Consider the following 19056-nt stretch of genomic DNA (forward strand, 5'->3'; position numbering starts at 1 on the left):
GTAGGAGTCAAAGTCTCAAATAGAAGGAATAATCTCTCTCCTCTGAATGAAGCCTCCTCCAGATATCCAGAATTCAGCTCCTCAATTAACCCCAGTACAGCTTTAGCTCTCATCTTTCTGATCTATCTAGATCCAGATCCAACCAACAGTTAAAGTCTCCGCCCACCAGAATGTTTTCATGAGTCAGCCAGTTTTTAAAAGTTGTCTCTGATAAACTTATCATCTGTATTGGGTTCATATGAGTTCATCAAGGTCCTGTGTTCCAAATATATCTGAAAGTACATCAGAGCATACCCACCTGCTGGATCTGTAGTCACATCTTGCAGTCCAAATGGGAGATTCTTCCCTACAAATATTGCCACTCCCCTTGCTTTTGAATTAAAAGAGGATGCAATGGCCTGGCCAACCTACCCTCTAATTTCAACTGTTTAGATTCCATTAAATGAATGTCCTGATAGGAGGCCAGGTCAACACCTTGATAGGAGCCAATACTTATCTTTTTAATGTCCATTAAAATCATTAACATTAAAGCTAATACATTTAATTGCCTTGTTCGTACCTTAGTTTGTGGTTGGGTTATTGAATTTCCCCCTCCTGTCTCAATGCTCCATGCCCACAATCCCTCAGGAATATCCCTTTGATAGCATAAATGCATCATCAACTTCTCCAATTTCTGCTAGTCTACCATCAATTTTCCCTCCCTTTTGTTTCCTTTCCCTCAACTCTCCATCCCCTTACCTCTCTATTCACAGAGCCAACCCTCCTTCCCCTGCTTGCTGCTCTTTCCCCTCCCTTATCCACCTATTAACTCTTGCCTGTGGGTCCATGCTTTTCTCCTCCCTCTCCTCCCCCATCACTTTGTTTGCAAACCTACTGACAATTTTCAATACCTTGATGAAGGGCTTAAGTCTGAAACATTGGCTATGTACCTTTACTATATCCAGTACACTGTTTGACCTGCTGAGTTTCTTCAACCACATTGTTTACAGACTTTTGTGTTTTACTTTTCAATGTTCACACCATTAGATTTAAGGCTGTCCAAGTTGATGCATTGTTCATCAAGTTAAATAGAGGAGGCCAAGGACAGTCTTCAAATGCAGCAAGTAATTGAAGTACTATAATTTGCTATATGAAGTTCAAGCTTGGACACTGAATGTAGGTGTTCAGCGAAGCAGTCACCCGATCTGCATTTGGTCTCACCAATAGAGAACACACAGCAAGTACACTTAATTATTTTGGATGATGTTCGGGTAAAACTCTGCTTCATCTGGAAGGTCGGTTTGTGCCCTAGGTGCACAATGTCAAAACCTTTTCCAGTACCTGTCCAGAGAATAGATTTTAGGGGTAAGTTTTACATTTGATGTTCTCCTTGCCTAGTAATTATGCTGATTATGGAATTGGAGCAAAATAACTTGATACTTTTTTAAAATCCTGAATGGGTCATCACATTCAATAGAGAACAACAATGGGCATTAAAATTTAAACGGAGTTGGACAATTTATTTTTGAGCAAAATGGTAACTAAACATCAAAATGTACTATAAAATGGGTTCTCACTACCATGATGCGCTGTCACTGAACCAAACAAGTGGGACCTTATCACAAAATTGACAAGTCCCAGATCCTTTTCCAACCTTCACAATGAATCGACTGCATTGCATCACAAAGGCCTCAGACAAAAATGATTCATAAAAATGTGGACCATTTCCCCATAGCTCAGAAGCCATTGCTTGGTAAGTTCATCACCACCTTTGATTATTCATGGAAAAGAGTATGAAGTCCAGCATTTCAAGGTCAATCACACAGCAATGATCTCACCCATATATTTTTGAAACCTAAATTACCCCTCGACATCAAGGGGGGAAAAATCAGCAACATTTCAACTTCCACCAAATTCACTGGGGAGATAAGAGAACCATTAGAATCTTCTCTGGCCATCATCCCACAGTATTGAGGTGCTAGTTACATTCATTCAGCCATGTTTCCAGACCACATTGCTCGTAATTCTAACAGACTCCCGAACCAGACATTCTTCTATGTTCTGGCATTTGAAGAGATTGTCAGAGAGGAAAAAAATACAAGGGCAACTAAAGGAATGTAAAATCCCCCTTATAGATTTCTGGTTTTATCTGGCCCATGACTATCTTAAATTTTAGAAAGGAACAATCAGGATGGAATTCAGAACATTGGAGCCACACATTTAGTGTACACAGAGGATTAGCTTAAGATTAAAGATTCTTTTATTGTCATGTAATAGTACAGAACATGCAATATTACATAAAATTGCCTCTGCCTGCTATAAAGCAGACAGTTGCTATTAACATCACCCCTTAGAGTAAGAGAAAAAAGAAAAATAGTCCCTTCAGAGTCAGTGCTGTGGATTTGACTCCAATGCTCCCGCAGCCCCTGTAGCTGCACAGACTCCTGCTCGATTCATTGGCCATCTAAGCTCCAGATTCAAAACTCTGACATGATCAGAAAGTCTTCAGAAGTCCTTTGCCTTAGCACTCTCAAATCCTGACTCCAATACCTGGTTCCCCGAGCCATTCTCCAGCAACCTTCAGCTTGTGCTGTTCCCTCATCTGCTGAGCCCCTTGCTGGTATGCTGCCATGATCACCATTTCCTCTGCTTCTTCTCAATGGTGGTGGGAGGTGGTGTGTTCTCATTTCTGGTACCATCCATGGATGATCTGCTCCTGGAGTCTGCAACCCCTTTGTGGCAGGTGCCAAGCATAGGCACCACCATTTTCAGCACAGACCTGTGGTGCAGGATTTTAGTTAGCATCTCACAGATTATTTAATGCCAGTTCAGAACCTCCAACATTATGACCAGATCGTTGAATCATTCAGGGAAGTGCATGTCTCCACTCTGCACTGCAATTACACAGCTCTGGCAGTGCTGCCATTAAGCAGTGGTAGGAGAACATCATCCCATAAATTACACATCTGCCTTCCCCTTTTGTGGAAGAGTCTGCAGTTCCCATATTAGCCTCATTAGAACCCAAAAAACTGGAATGAAAATAGGTCAATCTCAATTCCAAAGGACTGCATAAAAAGGAAAACTCTACCACAATCTTCTGTTACATGTAGAATGAGCTTCAATTTCAATAGGCATCAGTTTGCTAGGATCATCTTTCAATACCTTTCTAAAAGGAATTACTTTGAGAATGGAATCCTATACCAAAATAAATTTGTAACTAATAACGTGTCCACATTCACATTGCCAAAAGTATCATATATTGGAGTATTTAACACATCTTAAATAATGTAGCTATTGTTATTCTAGTTGCTTTTATTTTGTTTATTACAATGATTTCCATAGCCACTTTTTGCTCTTCTATTGTGACATTAAATAGCCTGAAATAGATATACATGTATTATTTAGTCCTCCATCAATAGATATCAGATACTCAAGTCTGGAGAAATGTCTGTCGTAGATTAAACATCCATTTTCAAATTAAAATTTATTGCAGTGTTTGATGTGCTACACAGCACTAATGTAATAATGACAGACATGTTTGGAATTGTAGTCAAGGATGCTTTAATCAGGTCTCCAGCCTAAGCTTGTAAGTTTTTCCATTTCCACCACTCTCGCCAGAAATTTTGTCATTGGTACATACTTAACCTGCATGCAGACTTTCTCCCTACGATGAAGACGACCCAGTGCCATCTTGTGAGCTGCCCTCCCTGCCAACGTGTGACCACTATTTTGGGAGTCGTTTCATTCATGTAATGAGAAATTTCCACATAAACACCACCCCCCCACAAAGAACTGGCGATACACTTCCCGACACCCGAAGTCTGGATAATTTTCTGTTTTGGTGATCTACCTGCATGCCATGGTGCCTAGACCACATGGGCCAGTTTGTCAGTCTACTGTGAAAACCACCTCTTTCTTCCCTTCACCACACCCCCCCCCCCATTCCATGTCCAAGATGTACATTGACCCATTGTTCTTGACCACCTTGAAGAGTCCTTCATACAGGCATTGCAAATGCACCCCTGTTCCTCTTGTTCAAAAGCAGTTCTGCAGATCTTTGGGCATGCAAGTCTGTCCACGCTGTGATGTCTTTTGCTTAGTTTGTCCAGAACTGCTGCAGGTTCTTCCTCACCCCCATGGGGCTGGTACAAACTCACTGGGAACAACCAGGGGTGGTCCTTAAACCAGCTTAGCTAATGTGTCCAGATCTTCCTTGTGGCACCATGCAGATTCCCAACAGGAACCAGGGAAGCTAGTCTACCCAGTTGGATCCCTTCAGGTGAGCCATGAGCACCAACTTTAAGTATCTGTGGAAACACTCTAACCCACGAGTGCACGTGGTATGCAGTCATGTGGTGTAGTTGTGTTCCCCACAGGCTAGCCAGGCCTGAAGGTGAATCGAGCATTTGAAGGTTATATGGGCTGGTAATCCAAAACATGCCACCCAGGCCACAAAGTGCTCAGGTGCAAGAGATAATAGTTGTGTCAGTGAGTGGGACTGCCTCTGGCCATCGTGTGAAGCAATCCAATGTAGTGAGGCAATATCATGCTCCTCACAACACTGGCAGGAGCCCCACAATTTCCACATGGATGTGGTCAAACCTTCAGTGGGTGGATTTGAACTACTATACCTTGTTTGGTGCTGCATGCATGCTTTTGCCAATCTGCTCATTTGTTTTTGGAGGCTGTGCCACACAAGCCTGCTGGCAACAATTGTGGGTGTGCTAGCCCATGTAGGAGTTGAAAACTTGCCATCTCCAGGCTGCCAGGACAATGGGGCAATGTTGACCAGCAGCCATGTCATACAGGGTCTTCTCACTTGGACCTATGGGGATGTCTTGCAGTTGCAAACCTGAGACTGGTCTTGTAGCTGGGCATCTCATTGTCCATCTGCTGTGCCTGCACCAGTGCTGTAGTCTGTTCCCTGGGACAAGGCTTGGATGGTTGGCCTGGAAAGTGCACCTGCCACAATGTTGTCTTTCAGAGTCATGCTTGATGGTCATTGTGTAGTTGGAGATGTAGGATAGATGTCACTGCTGGAGGGCTAACAAAGAATTGGACCTCTGCGAATGCAAAAGTCAACAACTCGTGGTCTGTGAAAGTGGTGAACAGTCTGCCTTCTAAGTAGTACCTGAAATGTGTGCCAACAGCTCCTGGTCAAAAGCATTGTACTTAAGCTTGGGTGCCCTCAGGTGCCAACTGAAAAACACCAGCAGTTGCCAGTGCCTTTTGATCAACTGTCCCATCACCTCACAAACTGCCTCTACTGTGAGGGTGGTCAGGATGTCTGAGGTGAGTTAGCAGCAGTGTCTGCTAGGGCTTCCTTCACCTTCTCAAGTAATGTCAGGCAAGGCCAAAGACATCAGGGTGAACAAAGGGTGCATGATACAGGCCACTGAGAGGGATGAAGCAGTGATAGAAGTTCACCATGCTGACAAACTCCTGAAGGCTCTTGACCATGTTGGACCTGGTGAGCTGTGTCTACCTTAGCAGGTAGATGTGTTACATTGTCTTTGGAAATCCTGTGGCTCAGGAAGTTGATGGAGTCGAGTCCAAACTGACATTTGATAGGTTGATAGGCTGAAATCACTCAGGCAGGTGTAGAGCTCACCGAGGTGGGACTGATGTTCCTGACAACTGCTGCTGGCTATCAAGATGTCGTCCAGGTAGATGAATGCAAAGTCCAGGTCACATCCCACTGTGACTGGAATGTCTGTGCATCCGACTAAATCTTCTCTAAACTCTTTCTATCTTATTGATATCTTTCCTGTAGTTAGGTGGCCAAAACTTCACACAATGCTCCAAATTTAGCCTCCCTTATGTCTTATACAACCTTACCATAATATCCAACTCAATACTTTGATTTATGAAGGCCAATATGCCAAAAGCTCTTTACAACCTTATATACCCATGATGTAACTTTGAAGGAATTATACATCTGCATTTCCAGATCCCTCTGTTCTACCAAACTCCTCAGTGTCCTACCACTTTCTGTATATGTCCTTTCTTGGTTTGTCCTTCCAAAAACCTTATGTGGTAACCAGGTCACTGAAAATTCCTGGGTGAAGAAAGTAAAGGTGGTTATTGTCACATTCAAACCTCCAGGCAGTTTGGTGTTCCCCCTGACAGGGTTGAAAGTCTATAGGGACCATGGTCATCTTGATACAGCCTCAAACTAAAAGATCAGTGGGCAAGGAAACAAATAATCCCAAGCCTGGAGACCAGACCTGTGAGCTGTTCTTTCTTGACTAATAGAAGTGACACTGGCAAGTGGGCATTTCAGCTTGGACTATAATGGTCTGGGTTTTTCCCCCCCCTCCCACATATGCTGTATAATAATCTGTTTATATAGAATTGCCATTAAGGCTGGTGTTCAGTTTCACATTAATTCTATTATTGTTAGTTAATACATTTTGTGTTAAACTTAACTCATTCATTTGTGTTCCTCCCAATTGCTGCTGGGGAGTGCAACACCACTCTCTGGCTTCTCCCACATTGCCAATGTCAAAATCCAGTTTACTACTTCACCATGAACACTGAGCACCTGAACCTTGCTGGCTGACCTCCCATGTGAGACCTTGTAAAAGGCCTTACTAAAGTCCATGTAGTAACAGCAAGTCTTTTCTTCATCAATTTTCCTGGTAACCTCAAAAACTCCAAGATAGGTTAAACATGACCTACCATGCACAAAGCCATGTTGACTATCTCCAATCAGTACCTGGCTATCTAAATACTTGTACATCTTATCTCTTGGATCATTTTCCAATAATTTACTGTCTGCTGGCATCCAGCACACTGGCTCATAGTTTTCCAGGGTTACTTTGAAGCTTTTTAAGCAACTGAACATGAGCTACCCTCCAATCTTCTGGCACCACACCAGTTGCTAAGGGTATTTTAAATATTTCTGGCAGAGATTCTGAAATTTCTATATTAGCCTCCTTCAAGGTCCAAGGGAATATCTTATTAGCTCCAGGGATTTATCTACCCTTATTTGCTTTAAGACAGCATGCACTTCTTCCTCTTTAATCTGCTTCAATTCCATTACCTCTGCTTGTTCTTCCCTTGACTGGCAGTTACCCCGAGCAAAAACTAATGAAAATAATTAAGATCTCCCATCTCTTACGGCTCCATACAAAGCTAACCACTAATCTACAAGGGCACCAATTTTGTCCCTTACTATCCTTTTGCACCTCATATTCCTGTAGACACTTCACATCGCTGCCAAAACAACCTCATGTCTTTTAGCCTACCTGATTTCATTGGAGTTTTCTTTTGCATTTTTGTGTTCCTCAAGTATCTCATTTGCTCCATGTTGCCTATACACCCTTCTAAACTAGATCCCAATATGCCTGCTAACTTTGCCTACAAACATTCCAAATTTCACCTTTGAAGGACTTTCACTTACCTTGCACATCCTTGCCTGAAAGCAACTTATCCCAATCCAGATTCTTGATCCTTCCTCATATCATCAAAATTGGCCTTTCTCCAATTTAGAATCTTAAATCTGAGGCCCAGATCTATCCTTCTCCAGAATTAACTTGAAACCAAGGGCATTATGAGCACTAGACCAAAAATGTTCCCCTTCACATACCTCTGTCACCTGTCCTTCTCATTCCATAATTGGGGATCCAGTATTGCATGCTAATTGGTACCTCTATTTATTTAGAAAATTTTCATGAGCACATTTGACAAAGTCCAAGCCATCCAGCCCTTTTACATTTATGGGAGTTCCAGTCAATATGTGGAAAGTTAAAATCTCCTACTATCACAACCTTGTGTTTCCTGCAGCTGTCTTATCTCCACAGATTTGCTCTTCTAATTCTGACTATTGGGCAATCTATAATACAACCACTTTTCCCATTCTTCAGCTCCACCCATATTGCCTCAGTGGATGAGCCCTCTGGTCTGTCCTGCCTAAGTACAGATGTGATCCTTTTCCCGCCCCCAAACGAGCAATGCCGCTCTTCCCCCTTTCACTGCCACACCCCTCCCCTGTACTATTACATCTGAAGCAACAGAAGTGTAGAATATGGAGTTGTCAGTCCTGCCCTTCCTCCAACCAGATTTCACTAATGGCCACAATGTCATAATTTCACATGCTAATCCACACTCTTAAAAACATCTGCCTTTCATACAATATGCCTTGCATTGAAATAGATGTACATGAGAATATTTCCAGCACATACAACCCTTTGACTCTTAATGTTAAATGCAACTTTCATAATCTATTTCCTCCTCTAACTGCTGTAGTACTCTGGTTCCCACCCCTACTTTAAACTTACTACAGCAGCACCAGCAAATCTTCTCACAAGGATATTAATCCCCCTCCAATTCAGATGCAAACCATCCCATTGGAACAGGTCCCACCTTCCCTGAAGGAAGCCTAATGATCCAGATAACTGAAGCCCTCCCTCCTGCATAATGTCTTAAGCCACAAGTTAAGCTGTACTATCCTCCTATTTCTAACCTTATTGGTATGAAGCATGGGTTGCAACCCAGAGATCCTGTCCTTCAACTAACTCCCTGAACTTCCCTTAGAGGACCTCTTCACCCTTCTTACTCAAGTCATTGATCTTGACATCTGGCTGCTCACCCTCCCTCCTGACGATGCCATGAACTCCATTTGAGAAGTCTCAGACTCTGGCACCAGAGAGGCAACATACAATATGGGATTCTCAATCCCTTCACAGAGCCTCTTAACTGTATCTTCCTCCCCCAGTATGGAATCTCCTATCACTACAGCTCACCTCCTCTTCTCCTTGCCACAGGACCAGACCATGCCAGAGACCTGATCACCAATTGATGAGGGTGGTGTTGTCTGTGTCCTCCTTCAACCCCCCCCCCCCAACACCAGTAACCCAGCAGTATCAAAAATGGTATACAAGGGGAATTAAGGGGAATAGTCACAAGGGTGCCTTGTACTCTCTCCCTTTTATTTATGAGTGTCCATTTAACTCCTGTCTATACTCCCTCAGCCTCCCAAATGATCCAGAATTCATCCAACTTCAATTCCTTAACTCAGTTTGTCAGGAGTTGGATGCATTTCTTAGATGAAGTCATCAAGGATACTGCTAGCTTCCTTGCTGACCCACATTTTGCAGGAAGAGCATTCCCCTGCCTTGGCTGCCATCCCCACTATAGGTCTAGGTCATTTTGGTGCCCACAACATGGCCCACCACCCCCTTACTGTCTGCTGGCCCAACTCTATCCCACCACACTACCTGAAACACTGGCATTGAAACACTACCTGAACCTCTGGTGTTGCAGAAACTCCCTTCCCCAGCAAACAAGAGCTTTTCATTAGCTTACACCAATATTTAAATTATTAAAAACAGTCCAGGGACAATAAAAAACAAGGGCTTTTGGTAAATAATGATACATTTATTGCAAATTTAACTAAATATAGTGAAATATATAATTAACTGAATTTAAAATGATTAAAAAATTAAGAACACCCATTAAAAACAATCCAGTTATTTTAAAATAGATTTTTTTGTTCCACACATCTGGCACAACTCACTGGAACCAGTGTGACTATAACAACTGTCACCATTCTCTAGAGATTCAGTTTTTGACAAGTTGCAATAAAGCAAACAAAAGCAAAACCCATCATTAACCAAGCAACCCTTAGTACAAGTGATAGTAATTATTAACAATAAACTTGAATACAAAATATCCTGCATTATTAATGACAACTATTTTTAGATCTGCCACTACCACCAGGAGAACAGTTTCCTGAGGGGAGATAGTTTCTGAAACACTAGAGGTTGCCAGGCCAGTACTAAACCATGGATCCCAATGTCTAAAATGCTATGTCTTTTTTTTTGCAAAAATGCAGGCACCAAAATGTCCAATTCCATCCCACTAGCTATGACTAGAGGAAAAATATGAGATATAAAACCTGCCCTTATCTGTGCCTACCTACTAAATCCTTCTTGTTCTTCAAGTAGGGTGAGACTTACTTACTTAAATAAACTCATCATCGTCTCAAGCCCCTTGAGCCAAAGCCTTTCTACTCTGACTCAACTCCCTCAATGACTGCTCTACTACACCATCCCTCACTTTTATAGTGATGTTTGGGTCATCTGACCTCAATTGCTCTTTAACTGTTGAATTCAATTGCCCAATCAGCTGCTCCTCTGTCTTCAACTTTTGAACTCTGTTGCCCAATCAGCTACTATCTGCTGAGTCTCTCCGTTTCAGTCCCTTTGTCTTCAACTATGAAAGTCAATTGTGCAATCAGCTGCTCCTCTGCCTTTAACTGTTGAACTTGATTGCCCAGGTGGTTGTTTATAAACATAATTTTTTATGCTAAAATATCCTGCTAATGTGAAGTAATTGTACTCTTTCATTATGTAATATTTAGTCAATAGGAACCAAATATTGGGTAAAGAAGGATATTAATATAATTTGAAGTATACACTTATTCTGGTTCATTCCTTTGAAATTAATGTGTTGTTTATTGTATGATTACTTCATTAACTTAGGTTGAAGGCTTTAAGAGCTACTTTAATTCTAAATTGGTTCCTGTGGAAGATAAACAACAGGTAATGTCTGTCATTTTACAATATTTTGGAATAATAAGCACATTGGTAATCAGAAGGAAAAAAAATCTATTTGCCAGAACTATTTTAACAGAAACAAAATAATGTTCTTCTGAATTTTATTTCATGTTTTTTTTTAATTTATTTTTCACACTATGAACCATATCAATCAAGTTACTCACAAACATTTCCCGCTTGAATATACACAGTGGCATTTTCTCCCCTTTTTTCCCCCCCTACCTTCCCACCCCCCTCCAAAGCCGTTAAATGTTCAATATATACAATACAATGAAACCATTAAACAATGTCATCAAACAATGAAAATAAACAAGAAAATTGTGTCATCTACTTTTACACACTGAGTCAGTTCATTTTGTCTTCTTCTCATTCTACCATTTTAGGGGGTGGACATCTGCGGTAGCCCCTCTCTGTGGTGTTCCATGTATGGTTCCCAAATTTGTTCAAATAATGTGCCTTTATTTTTTAGATTATATGTTATTTTTTTCCAATGGAATACATTTATTCATTTCCATGTACCATTGCTGTATTTTCAGGCTCTCTTCTGATTTCCAAGTTGACATTATACATTTTTTTTGCTACAACTAAGGCTATCATAATAAATCTTTTTTGCGCTTCATCTAGTTTGAGGCCTAATTCTTTACTTCTTATATTACTTAGTAGAAAGATCTCTGGATTTTTTGGTATGTTGCTTTTTGTGATTTTATTTAATACCTGATTTAGATCTTCCCAAAACTTTTTCACTTTCTCACATGCCCAAATTGCATGTACTGTTATTCCTGTTTCCTTCTTACAGCGAAAACATCTATCTGGTAATGTTGGATCCCATTTATTTAACATTTGGGGTGTGATATATAGCCTGTGTAACCAATTATATTGTATCATGCATAACCTCGTGTTTGTTATATTTTTCATAGTTCCAGAGCATTATTTTTCCCATATTTCATTTTTATCTTTATGTTTAAAACTTTTTCTCACTTTTGTTTGGGTTTATAGCTCATTTCATCATTTTCCTTCTCTTGCAGCTTGATGTACATGTTTGTTATAAATCTTTTTATTATCGTTGTTTCTGTAATCACATATTCAAAGCTGTTTCCTTCTAGTAATCTCAATCTGCTTCCCAATTTGTCCTTTAAGTAGGTTTTCAGTTGGTGGTATGCAAACATTATACCATAGTTATTCCATATTTGTACTTCATTTGTTCAAATGATAATAAATTATTTAAAAAAAAAACAATTTTCTATTCTTTTAATTCCTTTTCTCTCCCATTCTCTAAAGGAAAGGTTATCTATTGTGAAAGGGATTCGTTGATTTTGCGTGAATAATAATTTTGGTAGTTGGTCATTTGTTTTTTTCCTTTCTATGTGACTTCTTCCATATGTTGAGTAAATGGGGCAGTACTGGTGAACTTCAATATTGCACCAGTTTTTCATCCCACTTATAAAGTATATGTTCTGGTACATTCTCCCCTATTTTATCTAGCCCAATCTGGTTTTTCCCTTGTTTGATAAAAATCTGATAGATAGCTTAATTGTGCTGCTCTATAATAATTGTTAAAGTTTGGTAGCTGCAAATCACCTTGTTTGTACCATTCTGTTAATTTATCTAGTGCTATCCTTGGTTTCCACCCCCCCACCCCCACCCTTTCCATAAGAATTTCATTATTATTCTCTTTAGTTCATTGAAGAATTTCTCTGTTAAGGGAATTGGTAATGATTGAAATAGGTATTGTATCCTTGGGAAGACATTCATTTTAATGCAATTTACCCTCCCTATCAATGTTAGTGGCAATTCTTTCCAATGTTCTAAGTCTTCCTGCAATTTCTTTATTTGTGGCTGATAATTTAATTTGTACAGGTGGCCTAAATTATTATCTAAACTAATACCTAGGTATTGGATTGCTTGTGTTTGCCATTTAAATGGTGATTCTTTTTTAAACTCTGTGTAATCGCATTATTCATTTGCATCACTTCACTTTTATTTGCGTTGATCTTGTAACCCAATATTTCTCCATATTCCTTCAATTTCTTATGCAGTTCTTTTATTGATATTTCTGGTTCTGTTAAGTATACTATGATGTCATCTGCAAATAAACTGATTTTATACTCCTCCTTTATTTTTATCCCTTTAATTTTATTTTCTGTTCTTATCAGTTCTGCCAATGGTTCTATTGCTAAAGCGAACAGTAAGTGAGAGAGTGGACATCCCTGCCTAGTTGACCTACTTAATTTAAATTGGTTCGATACATATCCATTTACTGTCACCTTCGCCAATAGTCCCTTATATAATGCTTTAATCCAATTAATATATTTTTCTGGTAGGTTGAACCTCTGTAATACTTTGAATAAATAATTCGATTCTACCCTGTCCAAGGCTTTTTCTGCATCTAAAGCAACAGCCACTTTTGGTATCTTATTTTCTTGAACTGCATGGATTAAGTTAATCAACTTACAGACATTATCCGTTGTTCATCTTTTCTTAATAAATCCAGTTTGATCTTGTTTTACTATTTTTGGTACACAGTTGGCCAATCAGTTTGCTAATAGTTTTGTTATTATCTTATAATCTAAATTAAGTAGAGATATTGGTCTATATGATGCTGTTGTTAGTGGATCTTTCCCTGTCTTTGGTATTACTGTAATTATTGCTGTTTTACATGAATCTGGCAAGTTTTGTGCTTCATCTATCTGGTTCATTACTTCCAGGAGAGGAGGAATTAATAACTCTTTAAATGTTTTATAGAAATCTATTGCAGGTGTTTTATTGTTCAGTAGCTTTTTAAATATATCCTGTATTTCCTCTATTTCAAATGGTTTTATCAATTTGTTTTGCTCCTCTTCTTACAATTTCGGTAGTTCAATTTTAGCTAAAAACTCATCTATTTTGTCTTCTTTCCCTTCGTTCTCAGTTCGGTATAATTGTTCATAGAATTCCTTAAAATTTTCATTGATCTTTGTTAGGTTATATGTAATTTGTTTGTCCTTTTTCCTTGATGCCAATACAGTTCTTTTAGCTTGTTCTGTTTTAAGTTGCCAGGCGGAGGAGTCACGTGATGGAGTAGTGGCCGGACGGTGAACTCCAGCCCTCTCCAGAAAAGTCGGGAAAAACAAGAGAAAATACAAAGGCACAGAAATACAAGTTAAAGAAAAGTGAATATAAAGGTGGAAAGAAGATGGAGACAAAAGGAGAAAAATCAAAATCAACGGAAAGAAGAGAGGAAGAGAAGACAACGGAGGAAAAAGGTGAAGGCCTTACCTGTCCGAAGAGGCCCGCTGTGGAGAGAAGACCCCACTACCTCAGGTCGGTAGAAAGAGAACTACAACAATGGCTCACAGAGCCGAGTTAAAGTGCGCAACCGCGCATGCGCGACTCCTCGCGCATGCGCGATGCGCATGAAAAAAAACACACCGACGGGAGGGGGGACCAGCTGGGGAGTCGATCTCCACAGCCGGCAACGACAGCTGCAGAACACCTGCAGCAAGAAGAGACCACAGAAGACAATGGAAACAAGAAAGAAGAGGAGGAAAGGGCAGCAAAGAAACAACAGATGGTCAACCTAGAGGAAGAAGAAGAGGAAGAGTACAGGGAAATAGAAGAAGAAAAGAAAGGCAAGGTAAAGGAGGTACTTGCTCTTGTTAGAGGATACATGGAGTCATTTAAAGAATGGCAAACACAGGAATTCAATGATTTAAGAAGAAGAATAAACAACACAGAAAAGAAAATAAATAAAATGGATATGACCTTAACAGAAATGGGGAAAAAAATGGACAAGATGGAAGAACGGGCAATAGCAGCAGAAATGGAGGTAGAAGACTTAAAAAAGAAATTGGAGGAATCTAATAAAAAAACTAAAGAGACACAAGAATTACTAGCCCAAAAAATAGATATAATGGAAAATTATAACAGAAGAAATAACATAAAGATAGTGGGCCTTAAGGAAGATGTAGAAGGCAAGAATATGAGGGAGTTTATAAAAGAATGGATCCCTAAGGCCCTAGGATGTCCAGAACTACAGCAAGAAATGGAAATAGAAAGGGCACATAGAGCATTGGCCCCTAAACCACAACCACAACAAAAACCAAGATCTATTGTAGTAAAATTCCTAAGATATACTACAAGAGAAAAGGTACTGGAGAAGACAATGGAAAAAGTAAGAGAGGGCAACAAACCACTGGAGTATAAAGGGCAAAAAATCTTCATTTATCCAGATATAAGCTTTGAACTCCTAAAGAAGAGAAAAGAGTTCAATGCAGCAAAAGCGATTTTATGGAAGAAAGGATATAAATTTACACTGAAGCATCCTGCGGTATTGAAAATATTTATTCCAGGACAACAAAACAGACTATTCTCGGATCCAGAAGAAGCACGAAAATTTGCAGAACAATTACAAAAATAGACTGAGGGATGAAGACGGGTAATGAGAGCAAAAATTATCACGATTGATATGTATGTGGGTAAAGACAAAAATAGACTGAGGGATGAAGACGGGTAAGGAGGGTAAAAATGACCACGATTGATATGTATGCGGGTAAAGAGGTATAAGAGTGAATAGAGACAATGGGCATATGTGAAAGTATCTGTAATTAGAGGAAAACATAGAGAGTATAGACAAGAATTAATAAGGGAAGGTAATGGAATAGAGAGAATAAGGAGGGAACTAAAAGAGTGACCTTTGTGACATATAAAAAAACGAAATCTTTTCTGGGGGGGGCTGGGTGGGGGGAAAAGAGCGGTCACTGCAAAATCAGTTGACGCTTGCGAGTGGATTCGCAAATCCAAATGGAGAGGGGAGATGTGGTTGTCCGACAAGGGATAAAGGGCAACTCAGGAGGGGAAGGGGAGATTGGGGATAAAGAAGATAGAAATAGGAGAATAAGGAAAATGTTGGATGTTGTAGGAATGTTGTCTGGTAAAGAGTTGAAAATAAGAAAACAGAAATGGAAAAGGAGGAAAGGTAATGATGGAAAAACGGAAAGAGAAGATAAACAAAATATAAAATGGCTACGCTGAACTATATGACTCTAAATATTAATGGAATACATAACCAAATTAAAAGGAAGAAACTACTAAATTTACTGAAAAAGGAAAAAATAGATATAGCATTTGTCCAAGAAACACATTTAACTGAATTGGAGCACAAGAAATTAAAGAGAGATTGGGTAGGACATGTAACAGCAGCATCGTATAATTCAAAAGCAAGAGGAGTGGCTATATTAATTAGCAAAAATGTGCCATTTAAAATAGAAGAGGAAATAATAGATCCAGCAGGGAGATATGTTATGATAAAATGTCAGATATATTCAGAGCTTTGGAATCTACTTAATATATATTCACCTAACGAAGAAGATCAAAAGTTTATGCAAGATATCTTTTTGAAGGTAGCTAATACGCAAGGGAACATACTAATAGGAGGGGATTTCAATCTGAATTTGGATCCAAATATGGATAAAACGGGGAAAAAAATTAACAGGAAGAACAAAGTAACCAAATTTATAATTAAATCAATGCAAGAAATGAAACTTGTGGACATATGGAGGAAACAAAACCCAAAAGAAAAGGAATACTCATACTACTCAACTAGACATAAAACATACTCAAGGATAGACCTATTCCTGTTATCAGCCCACATACAAGGGAGAGTTAGGAAAACGGAATATAAAGCTAGACTATTATCGGACCACTCACCCCTGTTATTGGCAATAGAGCTAGAAGACATCCCTCCAAGAATGTATAGATGGAGATTAAACCCCATGCTACTTAAAAGACAGGATTTTAGAGAATTTATTGAAAAACAATTAAAAATGTACTTTGAAGTAAATACGGAATCAGTGGAAGATAAGTTTATACTATGGGACGCAATGAAAGCATTCATTAGAGGGCAAATAATAAGTTATGCAACCAAGATGAAGAAGGACTATAATCAGGAAACAGAGCAGTTGGAAAGGGAAATAATAAACATAGAAAAAAAATTAGCAATAAAGGAAGATACAACCAAAAGAAGAGAATTGGCGGATAAAAAAATAAAATATGAAACATTACAAACATATAAGGTGGAGAAGAATATAATGAAGACAAAACAGAAATATTATGAACTAGGGGAAAAAACACACAAAATCCTAGCATGGCAGCTTAAGACAGAGCAAACTAAGAAAATGGTATTGGCAACAAGGAAAAAAGACAAACAAATTACATATAATCCAAAAGAAATTAAGGAAAACTTCAGAGAATTCTATGAACAATTATACCGAACCGAAAACGAAGGGAAAGAAGGGAAAATAGATGAATTTTTGACTAAAATTGAACTACCAAAACTACAAATAGAGGAACAAAATAAATTAACAGAACCATTTGGAACAGTAGAAATACAAGAGATAATAAAAAATTTACCAAATAATAAGACACCAGGAGAGGATGGACTCCCAATAGAATTCTACAAAACATTTAAAGACCTAATAATACCGCCCCTCCTGGATGTAATCAACCAGATTGATGAGACACAAAACTTACCAGATTCATGTAAAACAGCAATAATTACAGTGATACTAAAACAAGGGAAAGATCCACTCTCACCAGCGTCATATAGACCAATATCTCTGCTAAACACAGATTATAAGATAATAGCTAAACTATTAGCGAACAGATTAGCAGAACAGGTACCGAAAATGGTAAATTTAGACCAAACTGGATTTATCAAAAAAAGACGCACAACAGACAATATTTGTAAATTTATTAACTTAATTCATGCAGTAGAAGGAAATAAAGCACCGGCAGTAGCAGTTGCTTTAGACGCAGAGAAGGCCTTCGACAGAGTAGAATGGAATTACTTGTTCAAAGTATTGCAAAAATTCAGTTTACCGGAGAAGTATATTAATTGGATTAAAGCATTATATAAGGGACCGTTAGCGAAAGTGACAGTAAATGGACATGTATCAAAGCAATTTAACTTAAGCAGGTCAACGCGGCAGGGATGCCCACTATCACCATTATTGTTTGCGCTAGCTATAGAACCACTAGCAGAATCGATAAGAAGAGATAATAATATAAAAGGAATAAAAATAAAAGACAGGGAATATAAAATCAGTCTGTTTGCGGATGATGTGATAGTGTACTTAACAGAACCAGAACTATCAATAAAAGAACTATATAAGAAATTGAAAGAATATGGAGAAGTGTCGGGATACAAGATAAACGTAAATAAAAGTGAAGCAATGCCTATGAATAACGCGGATTTCTCAAAATTTAAGGAGGAATCCCCATTCAGATGGCAAACGCAGGCAATAAGATACCTAGGTGTGCAAATAAACAAAAATCTAGGCCAATTATATAAACTCAATTACAATCCACTAATGAAAAAATTACAGGACGATTTAGAGCATTGGAAAGAGCTACCACTAACACTGATAGGAAGGATAAACTGTATTAAAATGAACATTTTTCCAAGGATACTATACTTATTTCAGGCATTGCCAATACAACTGACAGAAAAATTCTTCAAAGAGTTAAAGAAAATAATAAGGAGATTTTTATGGAGAGGGGGGAAACCGAGGATAGCACTAGACAAATTAACAGAATGGTATAAACAAGGAGGCTTACAATTGCCAAACTTCAAAAATTATTATAGAGCCGCACAATTAAGGTACCTATCAGATTTTTATCAAACAAGGGAAAAACCAGACTGGACGAGACTAGAATTAGATAAAATAGGGGAAAAGATACCTGAACACATATTATATAAATGGGACGAAAAATTGGTACAACATAGAACTTCTCCAGTATTACACCATCTCCTCAATATATGGAAGAAGATTCATGTAGAAAGAAATAAAATAAATTACCAAATACCAAAACTAATATTGACGCAAAATAAGCTACTCCCTTTTACAATAGACAACCTTGCCTTTAGAAAATGGGAAAAAAAAGGGATTAAAAGAATAGAAAATTGTTTTTCAGGAAGTAGATTCTTATCCTTTGAACAAATGAGAGATAAGTACAATATAACGGGAGATACAGCGCTGGCATATTACCAACTGAGATCCTACTTGAAAGATAAATTAGGAAGCAACTTGAGTTTACCAGAGGGAAGTAACCTTGAATATGTGATTACAGATACAATGTTAATCAAAAGATTTATAAAAAATATGTATATTAAACTGCAAGAAAAGGAAAATGAGGAAACAAATGGTAAAACTAAACAAAAATGGGAACAAGATTTAAATATAAAGATAAAAAAGGAAACATGGGAGAAGTTATGCTCTGGAACGATGAGAAATACAATAAATACGAGGCTGCGTATGATACAATATAATTGGTTACACAGACTATACATTACACCGCAAAAGTTAAATAAATGGGACCCAACAGTATCTGATAGATGTTTTCGATGTAAAAAAGAAAGGGGAACAACAATTCATGCAATCTGGACATGTGAGAGAGTAGAAAAATTTTGGGATGATCTCAATCAGATATTAAATAAAATAACAGAAAACAATATACCAAAGAATCCAGAGATCTTTCT

General features: G+C 38.5%; 1 protein-coding gene across 13 annotated transcripts in view; it reads left to right on the forward strand.

The window, feature by feature from the left end:
- The window catches only part of LOC138763574 (uncharacterized), a 138887-nt gene that overhangs the window by 47290 nt on the left and 72541 nt on the right, over positions 1-19056 (forward strand). For 12 of the 13 annotated variants that reach the window (XR_011357664.1, XR_011357666.1, XR_011357665.1 and 9 more), the window contains one exon: positions 10467-10526. The exons of the other annotated variant lie outside the window; for it this stretch is intronic. Coding sequence is in view for 9 of the 12 variants with exons in the window: in XM_069937943.1 (XP_069794044.1) it covers positions 10467-10526 (60 nt within the window). In the remaining 3 variants the exon portion in view is untranslated. The remainder of the gene's footprint in view (positions 1-10466; positions 10527-19056) is intronic. 13 annotated transcript variants of the gene reach the window in all.

This window comes from Narcine bancroftii, chromosome 5, assembly GCF_036971445.1.
Source record: "Narcine bancroftii isolate sNarBan1 chromosome 5, sNarBan1.hap1, whole genome shotgun sequence".
NCBI lineage: Eukaryota > Metazoa > Chordata > Chondrichthyes > Torpediniformes > Narcinidae > Narcine > Narcine bancroftii.